At 44.2% G+C, this 18,202-nt stretch overlaps 1 protein-coding gene across 3 annotated transcripts in view; it reads left to right on the top strand.

Moving 5' to 3' along the window:
• LOC135511123 (spectrin beta chain, non-erythrocytic 1-like) overlaps window positions 1–18,202 on the top strand; it is a 164,015-nt gene that overhangs the window by 66,673 nt on the left and 79,140 nt on the right. For all 3 annotated transcript variants that reach the window (XM_064932685.1, XM_064932684.1, XM_064932686.1), the window contains 5 exons: window positions 5,634–5,785; window positions 12,581–12,754; window positions 15,238–15,329; window positions 16,473–16,669; window positions 17,633–17,745. In XM_064932685.1, coding sequence (XP_064788757.1) covers window positions 5,634–5,785; window positions 12,581–12,754; window positions 15,238–15,329; window positions 16,473–16,669; window positions 17,633–17,745 — 728 coding nt within the window. The remainder of the gene's footprint in view (window positions 1–5,633; window positions 5,786–12,580; window positions 12,755–15,237; window positions 15,330–16,472; window positions 16,670–17,632; window positions 17,746–18,202) is intronic.

Genomic DNA, 18,202 nt, shown 5'->3' with positions numbered 1-18,202 from the left:
GAGGCGCATGTAGGCCCACAGTATGAGGCGCATGTAGGCCCACAGTATGAGGCGCATGTAGGCCCACAGTATGAGGCGCATGTAGGCCCACAGTATGAGGCGCATGTAGGCCCACAGTATGAGGCGCATGTAGGCCCACAGTATGAGGCGCATGTAGGCCCACAGTATGAGGCGCATGTAGGCCCACAGTATGAGGCGCATGTAGGCCCACAGTATGAGGCGCATGTAGGCCCACAGTATGAGGCGCATGTAGGCCCACATTAGACCAGCGTATATGTAAAAACAAATCACATTTTTTTTGGTCACATACACATTTAGCAGATGTTCTTGTGGGTATAGCACAATGCTTGTGTTCCTGGCTCCAACTGTACAGTAGTATCTAACAATTCACAACAATACAGACAAATCCAAAGTAAAAGAATGGAGTTAAGAAATATACGGTACCAGTCAAGTTTTGAAACCTACTCCAGTGTTTTTCAGTATTTGTACTATTTTATACATTGTAGAATAATAGTGAAGACATTAAAACTATGAACAGGATAATGACCCAACACATCTCCAGGCTGTGTAAGGGCTATTTGACCAAGGAGGGTGATGGAGTGCTGCAGTAGATGACCTGGCCTCCACAATCATCTGACCTCAACCCATTTGAGATGGTTTGGGACATTAGGATGAGTAATGTCGCAGTGCATTGACTGAAATACAGTATATACATATGAGCTAAGCAGTAAGAACACATTTAAGTGGCCACTGATTCCATGTCTTTGTATATAGGGCAGCGGCCTCTATGGTGCAAGGTTGAGTAGCCAGGTGGTAGCCAGCTAGTGATGGCTATTGAACAGTCTGATGGCCTTGAGATAGAAGCTGTTTTCAGTCTCTTGGTCCCAGCTGTGATGCACCTGTACTGACCTCGCCTTCTGGATCTTAGCGAGGTGAACAGGCCGTGGTTCAGGTGGTTGTTGTCCTTTGGCCTTCCTGTGACATTGGGTACTGTAGGTGTCCTGGAGGGCAGGCAGTGTGCCCCAGGTGATGCGTTGGGCAAAGCACACCACTCTCTGGAGACGCCTGCAGTTGCAGACGATGCAGTTACCTTATTAGACGGTGATACTGCCCGACAGGAGTCTCTTGATTGTGCAACTAAACGTTTGTGGGTCTTAATTAAGAGCGAAGCCAAATTTCTTCAGCCTCCTGAGTTTGACGAGACGACGCTGTTGCTCCTTCACCACACTGTCTGTGTGGGTGGACCATTTCAGATGGTCGGTGATGTGTATGCCGAGGAACTTGACGCTTTTCACCTTCTCCACTGCGTTCCTGTCAATGTGGATAGGGGCGTGCTCCCTCTGCTGTTTCCCGAAGTCCACGATCATCTCCTTTGTTTTGTTGACGTTGAGGGCGTGGTTATTTTCCAGGCACCACTCCGTCAGGGCCCTCACCTTCTCCCTACAGGTTGTCTAGTCATTGTTGGTAATCAGGCCTAAAACTGTTGTCTGTAGACTTGATGATTTGAGTTGGAGGCATGGGTGATCAGGGAGTACAGGAGGGGGCTGAGCACGCACCCTTGTGAGGCCCATGTGTTGAGGATCGGCGAAGTGGAGTTGTTGTTTCCTACCTTCACCACATGGAGGTCGGCCCGCCAGGAAGTCCAAAACAGAGTTGCACAGGCCAGGGTTGAATGAACAGCATTCTTACATAGGTATTCCTCTTTTCCAGATGGGATAGGGCAGTGCGATGGCGATTGCATAGTCTGTGGGTCGATTGGGGAGGTATGCAAATTGAAGTGGATCTAGGGTGTCGGGTAAGGTAGAGGTTATGATCCTTAACTAATCTCTCAAAGCACTTCATGATGACTGACGTGTGCTACGGGGCAATAGTCATTTAGTTCAGTTACCTTTGCTGTCTTGGGTAGAGGAACAATGGTGGACATTTTGAAGCATGTGGGGACAGACTGGGATAGGAGAGATTGAATATGTCCGTAAACACTCCAGACAGAGCTGGTCAGCACATGCTCTGACGACGCGGCTAGAGATGCCGTCCGGGCCGGTAGCCTTGAGGGCTTAAATGTCTTACTCACGTCGGAGACCGAGAGCCCACAGTCCTTGGGAGCGAGTCGCGTCAGTGGCGCTGTATTATCCTCAAATCGGGAAAAGGTGTTTTTGCTTTTCTGGGAGCAAGACATCGGTATCCGACGTGGCTGGTTTTCCCTTTTGTAAACCATGATTGTCTGTAGACCCTGCTACATGCGTCTTGTCTGAGCTTTTGAATTGCGACTCTGCATTGTCTCTACTTAGGTTTTGCCTGTTATTGCCTTTCAGAGGGAATAAGTATGCTATTTGTATTCAACCATATCCCAGTCACTTTGCCATGGTAAAATGCGGTGGTTCGCTCTTTCAGTTTTGGGCGAATGCTGCTATCTATCCACGGTTTCTTATATACACCGTGTCAGTGTATACATTGATGTTATTCTTAGAGGCTACCCGGAATATATCCCAGTCCGCATGATCAAAACAATCTTGAAGCATGGATTTCGATTGGTCAGACCAGCATTGAATAGACCTTAGCACGGTTACTTCTTGTTTGAGTGTCTGCCTAATAGGAAGAGATGAGCAAAATGGAGTCATGATCTGAATTGCCGAAGGGAGGGCAGGGGCGAGCCTTGTAGGCATCCCAGAAGTTGGAGTAGAAGTGGTCGAGTGTTTTAGCAGTGTGAATATTAGTCAATGTGTTGATAGAACTTTGGTAGCGTTTTCCTCAAATTTGTTTTGTTAAAATCCCCAGCTACAATAAATGTTGCATCAGGATATGTGGTTTCCAGTTTGCACAAAGTCCAGTGTAGTTCCTTGAGGGCCATTGTGGTATCAGTTTAACGGGGAATATACACAACTGTTACTATAACCAAAGAGAATTACCTTAGGAGCTAATACTTTGATAGTGAGGTATTCTACGTCGGGTGAACAAGAGGACTTGAGTTTCTGTACACTATCTCAATCACGTAGTTAATCATGAAATATACACCCCCGCCTTCTTCCCGGAGAGTTCTTTATTCCTGTCTGCACAATGCACTGAGAACCCAACTGGCTGTTTGGACGAGGTCAGTAGATCCAGAGAGCTGCGATTCCATGAAACCGAGTATGTTACAGTCCCCAATGTCTCTATGGAAGGGGATCTTCGCACTGAGCTTGTCTACTTTATTGTCCAGAGACTGAACATTAGCAAGTAATATACTTGGAAGCGGTGGATGGTGTGCACCTGAGTCTGACTAGAAGTCCACTCCGAATACGTCTTCTCCGCCGGCGGCGTCTTGGAGCAGCCTCTGGGATAAGTTAAATTGCCCTGGTGGCAAAAACAAAAGATCCAATTCGGGAAAGTCTTATTCCTGGATGTAATGCTGGTGAGTTACAGCCGCTCTGATATCAAAACTTTTTTTTTCTGGTTGTATGTAATAACACACTTTCTGGAATAATAATTTTAGAAATTACACCCACAAAAGAAAATACTGCAAAGCTGCTATGGAGCTAGAAGCAAATCACATTTTTGGTCACATACGCATGGTTAGCAGATGTTAATGCGAGTGTAGTGAAATGCTTGTGCTCCTAGTTCCGACCATCTAACAAGTAATCTAACAAAGCAAAGCTGCGATGTCTGTCGGCGCCATCTTGCTGTGTCACTTAGCCTACAATATGTGCAGAAGACTGTCTGCCATTTACACTGAACAAAAATATAAACGCAACATGTAGTGTTGGTTTCATGAGCTGAAATTAAAGATCACAGAAAATGTATATTACGCACAAAAAGCAGATTTCTATGAAATGTTGGGCACAAATTTGTTTACATCCTTTGCCAAGGAAATCCATCCACCTGACCAGTATTTCATATCATAAAGCTGATCAAACAGCATGATCATTACGCAGATGCACCTTGTGCATGGGACAATAAGGCCATTCAGTTTTGTCACAACACAATGCCACAGATGTTTTGAGGGAGTGTGCAATTGGCATGCTGACTGCAGGAATGTCAACTAAAACTGTTGCCAGATAATTTAAAGTTAATTTCTCCTACATGAGCCACTTCCAATGTTTTAGAAAATTTGGCAGTACGTCCAACCAGCATCACAACCACGGACCGCGTTTATTGTGTTGTGTGGGCAAGCGGTTTGCTGATGTTAATGTTATGAACAAAGTGCACCATGGTGGCAGTGGGGTTATGGTATAGGCAGGCATAAGCTTTGGACAACGAAAACAATTGCATTTTGTCGATGGCAATTAAATGTACAGATACCAGGACAAGATGGTGAGGCCCATTGTGGTGCCGCCGTCACCTCATGTTTCAATATGATAATGCACAGCCCCATCTGTAGGACCTAATACATTTATTTCAATTGACTGATTTCCTTATGTAAAATCATTGAACTTGTTGCATGTTTATTTTATATTTTTGTTCCGTATATTGTCATCCTGTGAGAATAGCACCAGCTATGCTAACAACATTTAGTTTGCACAAACAAGACTGGCTATTTAAAGATGGCCTAAACGAATAAGTATTGAAGTATGTTAGGAAAATTGCAATTGGCTCTGAACAGGGCATCACGGCTGGCCTTTGGATGAACACAGAGCTAATATTAATATTATGCATGTCAATCTCTCCTGGCTCAAAGTGGAGGAGAGATTGACTTCATCAGTGCTTGTATTTATGAGAGGTATTGACATGTTGAATGCAAGGAGCTGTCTGTTTGAACTACTGGCACACAGCTCGGACACCCATGCATACCCCATAAAACATGCAACAAGAGGTCTACACAGTCCCCAAGTCCAGAACAGACTATGGGAGGTGCACTGTACTACATAGAGCCATGACTACATAGAACTCTATTCCACATCAAGTAACTGATGCAAGCAGTATAATTAGATTTTTTTTAAACATAAAAATACACCTCATGGAACAGCAGGGACTGTGAAGCAACACAAACATGGGCACAGACACATGCATACACACACACACAAGATAACATACACACGTACACAGATTTTGTTCTGTAGATATGTGCTAGTGGTAGAGTAGGGGCCTGAGGGCACACAGTGTGTAGACCATTTTAAAAACATTCACAAAACTGCCTTAATTGTGCTGGACCCTAAGGATGAGTTGCTGGTGCATTGCCAGCAGCTAATGGGGAACGATAAATACAAATGTTTACTTAACACTTACATAGCCTGTGAAATGTTAATATTTACAGTACTTGTCTGTCTTTCTGTGAAAACTAGCTACTTTGTACCTCTAAGACATAGGAAGCTACACCCTACACCGTTATTCCAAGAACAGTGACGACCTTGGTGTAGGTTTTCTTCAAAAGACGAACGGTAGCAAAGGCCCACAGCCAGTCAAACAACCGGGGACACCTGGCATAAACAGGAAGAATGAGAGGAACATGCTGTTTTTGTCGAGGCCTGCAAACCCTCACGTTCTACTCTGTTAGCCGCACACCTGGAGTGTTTAGCTTTGTAATCTACGTTGTTTGTGACAGATTAAAGAAGAGCACACGTCAGTTGAACTGTAAAATACCCCCAGGTGATAACCTGGTTAATATGATAGAACGCAGAAGTGAAACTAACCCCTTGATCACAATCTGCTCCTTCTTGTAGATGAGCGCGAGGCGGTGCAGAAGAAGACTTTCACCAAGTGGGTCAACTCCCACCTATCCAGAGTGTCCTGCAGGATCACTGACCTCTATATGGACCTGAGGGATGGCCGTATGCTCATCAAACTACTGGAGGTCCTCTCTGGGGAGAGACTGGTACGTTAGACAGTCAGACTGATTTCCCAGTCACACAGAGTAATAATTCACCTTAAAAATTTAATTTCTTATTGTCAACATTATTTCACTTTAGGATTGCTGTTCCAAACGATTCCTCCATGATTCTACCCTATATGCGTACATTCGGCCCATGCATAGCTAATATGCTTCATTGATTTAAAAAAAGAAAAAATAATTCAGGGCACACGTACAGTGCATTTGGAAAGTTACAGACCGCTTTTTCTACTTTTTGCTATGTTACAGCCTTATTCTAAGATGTATTAAATATATACACTGCTCAAAAAAAGGGAACACTAAAATAACACATCCTAGATCTGAATGAATGAAATATTCTTATTAAATACTTTTTTCTTTACTTAGTTAAATGTGCTGACAACAAAATCACACAAATTATCAATGGAAATCAAATTTATCAACCCATGGAGGTCTGGATTTGGAGTCACACAAAATTAAAGTGGAAAACCACACTACAGGCTGATCCAACTTTGTAATGTCCTTAAAACAAGTCAAAATGAGGCTCAGTAGTGTGTGGCCTCCACGTGCCTGTATGACCTCCCTACAGCGCCTGGGCATGCTCCTGATGAGGTGGCGGATGGTCTCATGAGGGATCTCCTCCCAGACATGGACTAAAGCATCCGCTTACTCCTGGACAGTCTGTGGTGCAACGTGGCGTTGGTGGATGGAGCGAGACATGATGTACCCAATTGGATTCCTGTCTGGGGAACGGGCAGGCCAATCCATAGCATCAATGCCTTCCTCTTGCAGGAACTGCTGACATACTCCAGCCACATGAGGTTGAGCATTGTCTTGCATTAGGAGGAACCCAGGGCCAACCGCACCAGCATATGGTCTCACAAGGGGTCTGAGGATCTCATCTCGGTACCTAATGGCAGTCAGGCTACCTCTGGCGAGCACATGGAGGGCTGTGCGGCCCCCCCCCAAAGAAATGCAACCCCACACCATGACTGACCCACCGCCAAACCGGTCATGCTGGAGGATGTTGCAGGCAGCAGAACGTTCTCCACGTCGTCTCCAGACCCTGTCACGTCTGTCACGTGCTCAGTGTGAATCTGCTTTCATCTGTGAAGAGCACAGGGCGCCAGTGCCGAATTTTCCAATCTTGGTGTTCTCTGGCAAATGCCAAACGTCCTGCACGGTGTTGGGCTGTAAGCACAACCCCACCTGTGGACGTCGGGCCCTCATACCACCCTCATGGAGTCTGTTTCTGACCGTTTGAGCAGACATGCACATTTGTGGCCTGCTGGAGGTCATTTTGCAGGGCTCTGGCAGTGCTCCTCCTTGCACAGAGGTAGCGGTCCTGCTGCTGGGTTGTTGCCCTACTACGGCCTCCTCCACGTCTCCTGATGTACTGGCCTGTCTCCTGGTAGCGCCTCCATGCTCTGGAACCTACGTTGACACACAGCAAACCTTCTTGCCACAGCTCGCATTGATGTGCCATCCTGGATGAGCTGCACTACCTGAGCCACTTGTGTGGGTTGTAGACTCCGCCTCATGCTACCACTAGAGTGAAAGCACCGCCAGCATTCAAAAGTGACCAAAACATCAGGCAGGAAGCATAGGAACTGAGAAGTGTTCTGTGGTCACCACCTGCAGAACCACTCCTTTATTGGAGGTGTCTTGCTAATTTCCTATAATTTCCACCTGTTGTCTCTTCCATTTGCACAACAGCATGTGAAATGAATTGTCAATCAGTGTTGCTTACTAAGTGGACAGTTTGATTTCACAGAAGTGTGATTGACTTGGAGTTACATTGTGGTGTTTAAGTGTTCCCTTGTAATTTTTTGAGCAGTGTATTTTTTTCCCCTCATCAATCTACACACAGTACCCCATAATGCTTAAGCTGTTTGCAAATGTATTAACAATGAAAAACTGGTATCACTTTAACATAACTATTCAGACCCTTTTACTCAGTACTTTGTTGAAGCAGTAATTAGAGCCTCGAGTTTTGTTGTCTTGGCTGTGTGTTTAGGGTCGTTGTCGTATTGGCAGGTGAACCTTCACCCCAGTCTGAGGTCCTGAGCACCCTGGAGCAGGTTTTCATCAAAAATCCCTCTGTACTTTGCTCCGTTCATCATTCCCTCGATCAGTCTCTAAGTCCCTGCTGCTGAAAAACATCCCCACAGCATGATGCTGCCACCACCATGCTTCACCGTAGGGGTGGTGCTAGGTTTCCTCCAGATGTGATGCTTGCCATTCAGGCCAAAGCTCAATCTTGGATTCATCAGACCAGAGGATCTTGTTTCTCATGGCCTTGAGAGTCCTTTAGGTGGCTTTTGGCGAACTCCAAGCGCACTGTCGTGCCTTACTGAGGAGTGGCTTCCGTCTGGCCACTCTATCATAAAGGCCTGATTAGTGGAGTGCTGCAGAGATGGGAGAACCTTCCATAAGGACAACCATCTCCACAGAGGAACTCTGGAGCTCTGTCAGAGTGACCATCAGGTTCTTGGTCACCTCCCTGACCAAGGCCCTTCTCCCCCAATTGCTTAGTTTGGCTGGGCAGCCAGATCTAGGAAGAGTCTTGATGGTTCCAAACTTCTTCCATTTAAGAATGATGGAGGCCGCTGTTCTTGGATCTCCAATGCTGCAGAAATGTTTTGGTACTCTTCCTCAGATCGATGCCTAAACACAATCCTGTCTCGGAGCTCTATGGACAATTCCTTCAACCTCATGGCTTGGTTTTTGCGCTGACATGCACTGCCAACTGTGGGACCTTATATTGACAGGCGTGTACCGTTCCAAATCATGTCCAATCAATTGAATTTACCACAGGGGGACTCCAAGTTGTAGAAACATCTCAAGGATTATCAATTGAATCCAGATGCACCTGAGCTCAATTTGAGTCTCATAGCAAAGGGTCTGAATATTTAGGTAAATAAGGTCTTTTCTGTTTATGGGTCTGAATACTTTCTGAATGCAGTGTGTATTTTTCTACTTGAAAGAGTATTTGTAGTCATAGGTGTTCCTCATATTGCTCTTATCTGGGTTCTATTAACGGTGCAGCAGTATCTCTCATAACATAGTATGTAGCTATGTTACACACTGTATAAATATAACTCCCTCGTCATATCTCCGATTCAACATTATAAAACCAGCCACACCTTAACTGCTCTCTCCTTCTGGTAAAGAATATATTTAAAGCAGCCCCGGTAAAGGCAAGGTCATGGTGTATATGTGGAAACTATGGAGAGGTTCAGTACGGTTGCAAACCTACCAGTAATTTACCAAAGTTACCAGAATCTTCAGTAATGTTTGTAAGAGACTGTCATAGATTCAGTTAATCGTGACTTGGGTCATTTATACTCAAATAACTTTTAACCTTCCAAATATTGAGTTGTACCCCTTTTGACCTCAGATCTGCTTCAATTCGTCAGGGCATGGACTCTACAAGGTGTCGAAAGCGTTCCACAGGGATGCTGGCCAATGTTGACTCCAATGCTTCCCGCAGTTGTGTCAAGTTGACTGGATGTCCTTTGGGTGGTGAACCATACTTGATACACATGGAAAACTGTTGAGCTTGAAAAACCCAACAGTGCAGTTCTTGACATAAACTGGTATGCCTGGCACCTACCATGCCCCGTTCAAAGGCACTTAAATATTTTGTCTTGCCCATTCACCCTCTGAATGGCATACACACACAATCCATGTCTGTCTTTAACCTGTCTCCTCCCCTTCATCTACACTGATTGACGTGGGTTTAACGAGTGACATCAATAAAGGATCATAGCTTTCACCTGGTCAGTCTGTCATGGAAAGAGCAGATGTTCCTAATGCTTTGTCCACTCAGTGTTGTCTTCATTTTTTATGTCTGTGTCCATGAGTTGCTAGTAGATGGACCATACGGTTCAAGAGAAAATAGCCTAAATATTGAAAAGTATCTAATCAACAATGGCAGTATTTTGTAACTCTTCCAACTGGTGACCTTTAACTGCCACCAGTTTGAGCCAAGTCATTGACAATAAATAGGCAAATTCAAATAGTAAAATAAATGTGTGTAAAATAAATTAAGGATATTTCATGCTGAAATCCTCATATTAAAAAATAACTGCATTCACTTAGTTAATAGTTTATATTTAGGATCAGCTTTGTCATTTATTTTAATCATTTGATATTTTAGACATGGTCAGTCCACACAGAGGGCCTGAGATAATTAGACGCCTATAACAATTTGAAGTACCCGAAAGGGTATTGTGACAAATTACATAAAACCCTTGAAAGATACCAAACATCTAGTAGTTTACTGGTAAACTTTGAGTAACATATCCTCCCTTTGCAACCCTAGTTGCGAGCAGTTCAGTTGAGGACAGAGCAGAGAAGTAGAGTTTACACTCTGATAGTTTCAGACTGGGTCACAGATTGGGTTACAGGGATCATGTGGTCTCTCATGGATACCTCTTGGAGGCTTCCACTGAACCATCCATCCAGGCATCTGTTGCTTGAGCAACATTTGAAAATGTGATACATTCATCTTGCCTAGTACAATAGAAATGCTCAAGCAACAGCTGCCTGGGTGGATCGTTCAGTTAACATCTGTCTGTTATTTATTTAATGAGGACAATTTTGTACAGATTTTTTTCCTAGTTTGTATTGGTAATTGTCCATAAAGCGCTGCTCCGCTTTTTTGACATGATCAACAAAACAAGTCCGACAGGCCCTAGTGTTGTCGCACCTGGACTGCTGCTCAGTCATCTGGTCAAGTGCCACAGAGGGACATTACAGTTGGCTCAGAACAGAGCAGCACTGCTGGCCCTTAAATACACAGAGCTAACATCAATGACATCCATATCAATCTTTCCTGGCTCAAAGTAGAGATTGCCTGCATCACTACTTATCCTTGTGAGAGGTATTGACATGTTGAAAGCACCAAACTGTCTGTTCAAACTACTAACACACAGCTCGGACACCCATGCACACCCCGTATGACATGCCACCAGAGGTCGCTTCCATAGTCTGTGTGCTAGACTGTGGACGGCGCACAGTACTACATTGAGCCATTTATCTGATTTGAAAGACAGATAAAACGACACCTTATGGAACATCGCGGTTTGTGTCTGTATGCGTCCACATGCTGTTTATTTTTTGTATTGTACAAAAAAAATGTAACAAGAACAACGCAGACTGAAGACACGCACTCTACACACATTTTTATATTGTTATATGGTGGTATTATAAACGTTGTGCTGTAATGCTGTACCATCTTATTGTATCTCTGTTGTGATGTGCCTTAATGTGTTTAACCCAGGAAGAGTAGCTACTGCCTTGGCAGGAACTAATGGAGGTCCACAGTAAATACAAAATGTGACATAAACTGACACATGTATAACCTACAGGAACGACAAACACACTGATGCAGACCTAATTATATACATTCAATGCACCAAGCATGTGCGCTAGCATGCAGTTACACATAGACTGCTTACAATTGAATGCTGGAGGCCAAGCTAGGTTAGACCTTATGCACAGACTGGAGTTGGATTAAGGCTAAATCAAAACATCAGCACGGTGGTGGTGGCAGCAGCACATGACGTCAGAGGGCAAACTTCACTCTAAGCCAATGAAATGTTCCAGCTTAGCAACTGTGCTGAAGGAGGGGAGAAGCAATTATCACTGCAGAATTGCCACTAAAAAAAAGAGATTTAGCAAAGTTGGCACTGATAGTTAATAAAATCAATGTCCCATTTCCGCTCACTCTCCCCTCACACCTCCCTTCACCACCAGTGGCTTTTGAAATGCAGCTCTCTGGAATCAAAATGCGATTAAGCCTGACTACTGCCCCTACGACGTTCAGTAGATCGTGCCAAGATCATGCCCTCCATTGAGGGCATTCACGGGTCTTTGCTGTGAGAAAGATCTGACCACAGTTTCAACTCACTCATAGTGAATGCATTCTACTGTGGTCCCTTCAAAATATGAGCCCTTCGTTCTGAGATTTGAGCTTCTTTTCACCGCTACGAGGAAATGAGGCAAAAAAACGACAAATAGAAGAATTTCAAAAGCGGGCTTGCGATGATGGCGTGAAAGGGAAGCAGAGAGAGAAATGATCAATGAGATCTTTGCTATGGAAAGACTGGCGGAGGGGCCTACATGCCGTACAATGGAGTCCAGCAAAATGATCCCAACTCAAGCCAGCCTCCATTTCTCGACTGTTTCAGGAAGCATAGGAATGCTGTGTTAGAGTTCACTCCACAGAACACTACATTAAAATGCCAGATGGGTATCTCTCTGATCTGGTGTTATTTGTGTTAGACAGAGGAGATACCCACTGGTTTTCTCCAGCTGTCTCAACAAGGCCAGGCCCTGAGTACTTCCTGGGTCATGACCCTTGAAATTGGTTCTAACCCTGGGGAAGCTCTAGATGACCTGTCTCTACATATGGCATCACAGGTCTGTCCTTCCAGACGTACCGGAGATCTCATTTCCTCTTGGTCATTTTAGGATTACTTAGTGTAACACACAAAAATACATGAGATTTATTTTATTTATTGATTTACACACACTGAAGTCCCATAGATATGTCCTCATATAATACATCACTTTTCTTGTATAGACATTCTTAAATCTGCCTACCTCAAGGATTAAAGAAGTCTGCTAAGTAGGTCATCAACCCAGGGAGTCCTGCCTCAAGTCAAAATACACAAAACTAAACCATTTAGATTGTTGGCAGTAGAACGTCAGCGATATGAAGAGTATGAGTGACACTAATGTAATTAGACTGTGCTAGTACAACCTCTGTCCCTCTTTATTTCCCCTCCGCAGCCCAAGCCCACTAAGGGGCGCATGCGTATCCACTGCCTGGAGAACGTGGACAAGGCCCTGCAGTTCCTCAAGGAGCAGAGGGTCCATCTGGAGAATATGGGCTCCCACGACATTGTCGACGGCAACCACCGCCTCACCCTCGGCCTAATCTGGACCATCATCCTCCGCTTCCAGGTCAGCTGATGACTCACTCACGTATCGTGCATGTGCTGATTATAAAGTGAGAGCACATTTGGTAAAAGATTACATCTTTATAAATTGTAATTTAAAAAAAATCCCACTTAAATCCACAGATGTGGGTCAATGTCACTCAAACAAAGACAGGAAGTGGGTTGCGTTTGTTTATTTGTATATCGAGAAAGTGCTGAGAGGTGGTGTTTATCTGTCACTCAATGCAGGTGGGTGCATTCTAGTGTGTGCACGTACAGTGGGGCAAAAAAAATATTTAGTCAGCCACCAATTGTGCAAGTTCTCCCACTTAAAAAGATGAGGCCTGATATTTTCATCATAGGTACACTTCAACTATGACAGACAAAATGAGAAAAAAAATCCAGAAAATCACATTGTAATATTTTTAATTATTTGCAAATTATGGTGGAAAATAAGTATTTGGTCACCTACAAAGCAAGCAAGATTTCTGGCTCTCACAGACCTGTCACTTCTTCTTTAAGAGGCTCATCTGTCCTCCACTCATTACCTGTATTAATGGCACCTGTTTGAACTTGTTATCAGTATAAAAGACACCTGTCCACAACCTCAAACAGTCACACTCCAAACTCCACTATGGCCAAGACCAAAGAGCTGTCAAAGGACACCAGAAACAAAATTGTAGACCTGCACCAGGCTGGGAAGACTGACTCTGCAATGGGTAAGCAGCTTGGTTTGAAGAAATCAACTGTGGGAGCAATTATTAGGAAATGGGAGACATACAAGACCACTGATAATCTCCCTCGATCTGGGGCTCCACGCAAGATCTCACCCCGTGGGGTCAGAATGATCACAAGAATGGTGAGCAAAAATCCCATTATCACAAGGGGGGGACCTAGTGATTGACCTGCAGAGAGCTGGGACCAAAGTAACAAAGCCTACCATCAGTAACAAACTACGCCGCCAGGGACTCAAATCCTGCAGTGCCAGACGTGTCCCCCTGCTTAAGCCAGTACATGTCCAGGCCCGTCTGAAGTCTGCTAAAGAGTATTTGGATGATCCAGAAGAAGATTGGGAGAATGTCATATGGTTAGATGAAACCAAAATATAACTTTTTGGTAAAAACTCAACTCGTCGTGTTTGGAGGACAAGGAATGCGAAGTTGCATCCAAAGAACACCATACCTACTGTGAAGCATGGGGGTGGAAACAAAATGCTTTGGGGCTGTTTTTCTGCAAAGGGACCAGGACGACTGATCCGTGTAAAGGAAAGAATGAATGGGGCCATGTATCGTGAGATTTTGAGTGAAAACCTCCCATCAGCAAGGGCATTGAAGATGAAACGTGGCTGGGTCTTTCAGCATGACAATGATCCCAAACACACCGCCTGGGCAACGAAGGAGTGGCTTCGTAAGAAGCATTTCAAGGTCCTGGAGTGGCCTAGCCAGTCTCCAGATCTCAACCCCATAGAAAATATTTGGAGGGAGTAGAAAGTCCGTGTTGCCCAGCAACAGCCCCAAAACATCACTGCTCTAGAGATCTGCATGGAGGAATGGGCCAAAATACCAGCAACAGTGTGTGAAAACCTTGTGAAGACTTACAGAAAACATTTGACCTCTGTCATTGCCAACAAAGGGTATATAACAAAGTATTGAGTCACTTTTGTTATTGACCAAATACTTATTTTCCACCATAATTTGCAAATAAATTCATTAAAAATCCTACAATGTGATTTTTCAAGATTTTTTTTTTTTCCCCTCATTTTGTCTGTCATAGTTGAAGTGTACCTATGATGGAAATTACAGGCCTCATCTTTTTAAGTGGGAGAACTTGCACAATTGTTGGCTGACTAAATACTTTTTTGCCCCACTGTATTTGTTCTATGTGTGTGTGCCAGCCTAAGTGCATATAGATGTTGTCTCAGTCGCTGTGTATAGATGCTGTGTATAGATGTTGTCTCAGTCGCTGTGTATAGATGTTGTCGCTGTGTATAGATGTTGTCGCTGTGTATAGATGTTGTCGCTGTGTATAGATGTTGTCGCTGTGTATAGATGTTGTCGCTGTGTATAGATGTTGTCGCTGTGTATAGATGTTGTCGCTGTGTATAGATGTTGTCGCTGTGTATAGATGTTGTCGCTGTGTATAGATGTTGTCGCTGTGTATAGATGTTGTCGCTGTGTATAGATGTTGTCGCTGTGTATAGATGTTGTCGCTGTGTATAGATGTTTTCGCTGTGTATAGATGTTGTCGCTGTGTATAGATGTTGTCGCTGTGTATAGATGTTGTCGCTGTGTATAGATGTTGTCGCTGTGTATAGATGTTGTCGCTGTGTATTGTGGCTGTCTCAGTCGCTGTGTATTGTGGCTGTCTCAGTCGCTGTGTATAGTGGCTGTCTCAGTCGCTGTGTATAGTGGCTGTCTCAGTCGCTGTGTATAGTGGTTGTCTCAGTCGCTGTGTATAGTGGCTGTCGCTGTTTGACCATTTTGTTATTCTGGGGTATGTGCTTCTCAGATCCAGGACATCAGAGTGGAGACTGAGGACAACAAGGAGAAGAAGTCTGCTAAAGATGCCCTGCTGCTGTGGTGCCAGATGAAGACTGCAGGGTGAGTGACCACAACACCAGCAGCAGCACCACTACAGCATCACCACAGCACCAACAGCTTGAGGCATATTCTACTATAGCACACAGTCAGCAGAATAATCCAACACATTATGGTCAACAGATTGTGCACTAAACTATCAACGACATCGAGAGTATATGTGGAAACATATAGGAACATTCTGGCCTAGCCCAGTATACACTGGGTGTATAAAACATTAGGAACACTTTCCTAATATAGAGTTTCACCACATTTTGCCCTCAGAACAGCCTAAATTCGTCAGGGCATGGACTACAAGGTGTCGAAAGCATTCCACAGGGATAATGCCTCATGTTGACTCCAATGCTTCCCATAGTTGTGTCAAGTTGGCTCGATGTTGTTTGGGTGGTGGACCATTCTTGATACACACAGGAAACTTAAGTGTGGAAAACCCAGCAGCGTTGCACTTCTTGGCACACTCAAACCGGTGCGCCTGGCACCTACTACCATACCACGTTCAAAGGCACTTAAATCTCACCCTTTGAATGGCACAGACATTCCATGTCTCAATTGTCTCGGCTTAAAAATAATTTTTTCACATGTCTCCTCTTCTTCATCTGAGGTGGATGTGATCCATTTAATCCTTCCTAATCTTGAGTTGCACCCCCGTTTGCCCTCTGAACAGCCTCAATTCATTGGGGCATGGACTCTACTAGGAGTCTAAAGTGTTCCACAGGGATTCTGGCCCATGATGACTCCAATGCTTCCCACAGTTGTGTCAAGTTGGCTGGATGTTCTTTGGGTGGTGGACCATTCTTGATACACACGGGAAACTGTTGAGCGTGAAAAACCCAGCAGTGCTGCAGTTCTTGACATAAACTGGTATACCCACTACCATACCCCGTTCAAAGGCTTTTAAATATGTTGTCTTGCCTATTCACTCTCTGAATGGCACACACAAACTATCCATGTCTCAATTATCTAAAGGCTTAAACATCTATCTTGAACCTGTCTCCTCCCCTTCATTTACACTGATAGAAGTGGATTTAACAAGTTACATCAATAAGGGATCATAGCTTTCACCTGGATTCACCTGGTCAGTCTGTCATGGAACGAGCAAGTGTTCTTAATGTTTTGTACACTCAGTGTATGTTATCGGTTTTCCAGATATCCCAACGTGAACATTCACAACTTCAGCACTAGCTGGAGAGATGGCATGGCTTTCAACGCCATCCTCCACAAACACAGACCTGACCTGATAGACTTTGACAAGCTGAAGAAGTCCAACGCCCACCACAATCTGCAGAATGCCTTCAACCTGGCAGAGCAACACCTGGGCATCCACAAGCTGCTGGACGTAGAGGGTTCGTACAGAGTAACACACACACACACACACATACTTAACTTGCATTACACACTTAGAATATAGTCATCGGTGCATGACTCTGAAATGTTGTACATAATCATAGAATACCATAGCCTGGTGGAAAACAGCATACAGTGAGGAGGCTGCTTACACTTGTGTAACATACTGTGCTCTATCCCTCTCATGCACCTGTCAGTGGTTTATACCATTATGACAGTACATGAATACTCACGCATTTTCAGCCTGACCTAATTTATGCTCTTATAGTATGCCTGTATGAATACATGACAACTTAAACTGTTACTACTGTATAACGCTTGCAGAAACCACTTCAAGAGTAGTTTGAGAGGCTGTTACTTCTGCGTCTTACTTTAATGTAGTTCACAGGGTAGCTGACAGCCCCATTATGGGGACATTTACAAACAGAAAGGCACATTCACTGCTAGAGCTCGTCCTTTTCCAGTGTGACAGCGTAATGGCTGTCTTAAATGCCCAGTGCCTTTTTATCTCAATTTCAAATCCTTTCTGGGTAACAATTAACTACCTTACTGTGATTTTGTTTTTAATAATAAAATAAAATACTTGAACTCCATCCCACAAAAAGGCAGACATTTCAGGTAGTCTTTTCAAACACCTCTTGCATATATCTAAATCATGTTTTTGACTGCACAGGCCTTTTAAATATTTTATAGGAGGTGGTTTTGGGATCTCAGCATGTCTTCTCAGAGGCCTGCAGTGAGGGGAACAAAGACTGAGGCGTGAGAACGCTCCCGTGTATTGTTCTGACGGAAAATAGCTCCTCTACTCAAACCACCTCCCTCCTTAACATGGCTCCTAAATCAAATAAATGCCATTTTTCTCAGCCGAGCAGCACGGAAGCCAAACCATCTGATGTCTGAAGATGAAGGAAACATGGACGAGTCAAAGCTGTATTTGTCTGACTCTTTGTGTGTGTGTACAGATATCAGCGTGGACCACCCGGATGAGAAGTCCGTCATCACCTATGTTGTGACCTACTACCACTACTTCTCCAAAATGAAGGCTCTGAAGGTGGAGGGAAAACGTATTGGGAAGGTGAGGGGTCAGAGTTCATATGTCCCCAATCTGAATACCAAGAGTACAAAGTCTCATATCCCGTACTTCTCCAAGTACACTCATTCCCTTAGAACAGTGGTTCCCAAACTTTTTATAGTCCCGTACCCCTTCAAACATTCAACCTCCAGCTGCGGTACCCCCTCTAGCACCAGGGTCAGCACACTCTCAAATGTTTTTTGTTTTTTGCCACCATTGTAAGCCTGCTACACACACTATAAAATACATTTATTAAACATAAGAATAAGTGAGTTTGTCAGAACCCGGCTTGTGGGAAGTGACAACGAGCTCTTAAAGGAACAGGGCACAAATAATAATCAGTGTTTGGTCTTTTATTTAGCCATCTTACATAACTTTATTTGTGAATAACTCACCACAGGTTAATGAGAAGGGTGTGCTTGAAAGGATGCACATTACTCTGCAATGTTGGGTTGTATTG

The sequence above is a fragment of the Oncorhynchus masou genome, chromosome 23 (genome assembly GCF_036934945.1).
Source record: "Oncorhynchus masou masou isolate Uvic2021 chromosome 23, UVic_Omas_1.1, whole genome shotgun sequence".
Classification (NCBI taxonomy): domain Eukaryota; kingdom Metazoa; phylum Chordata; class Actinopteri; order Salmoniformes; family Salmonidae; genus Oncorhynchus; species Oncorhynchus masou.
This window is presented reverse-complemented; position numbering and strand designations above follow the sequence as displayed.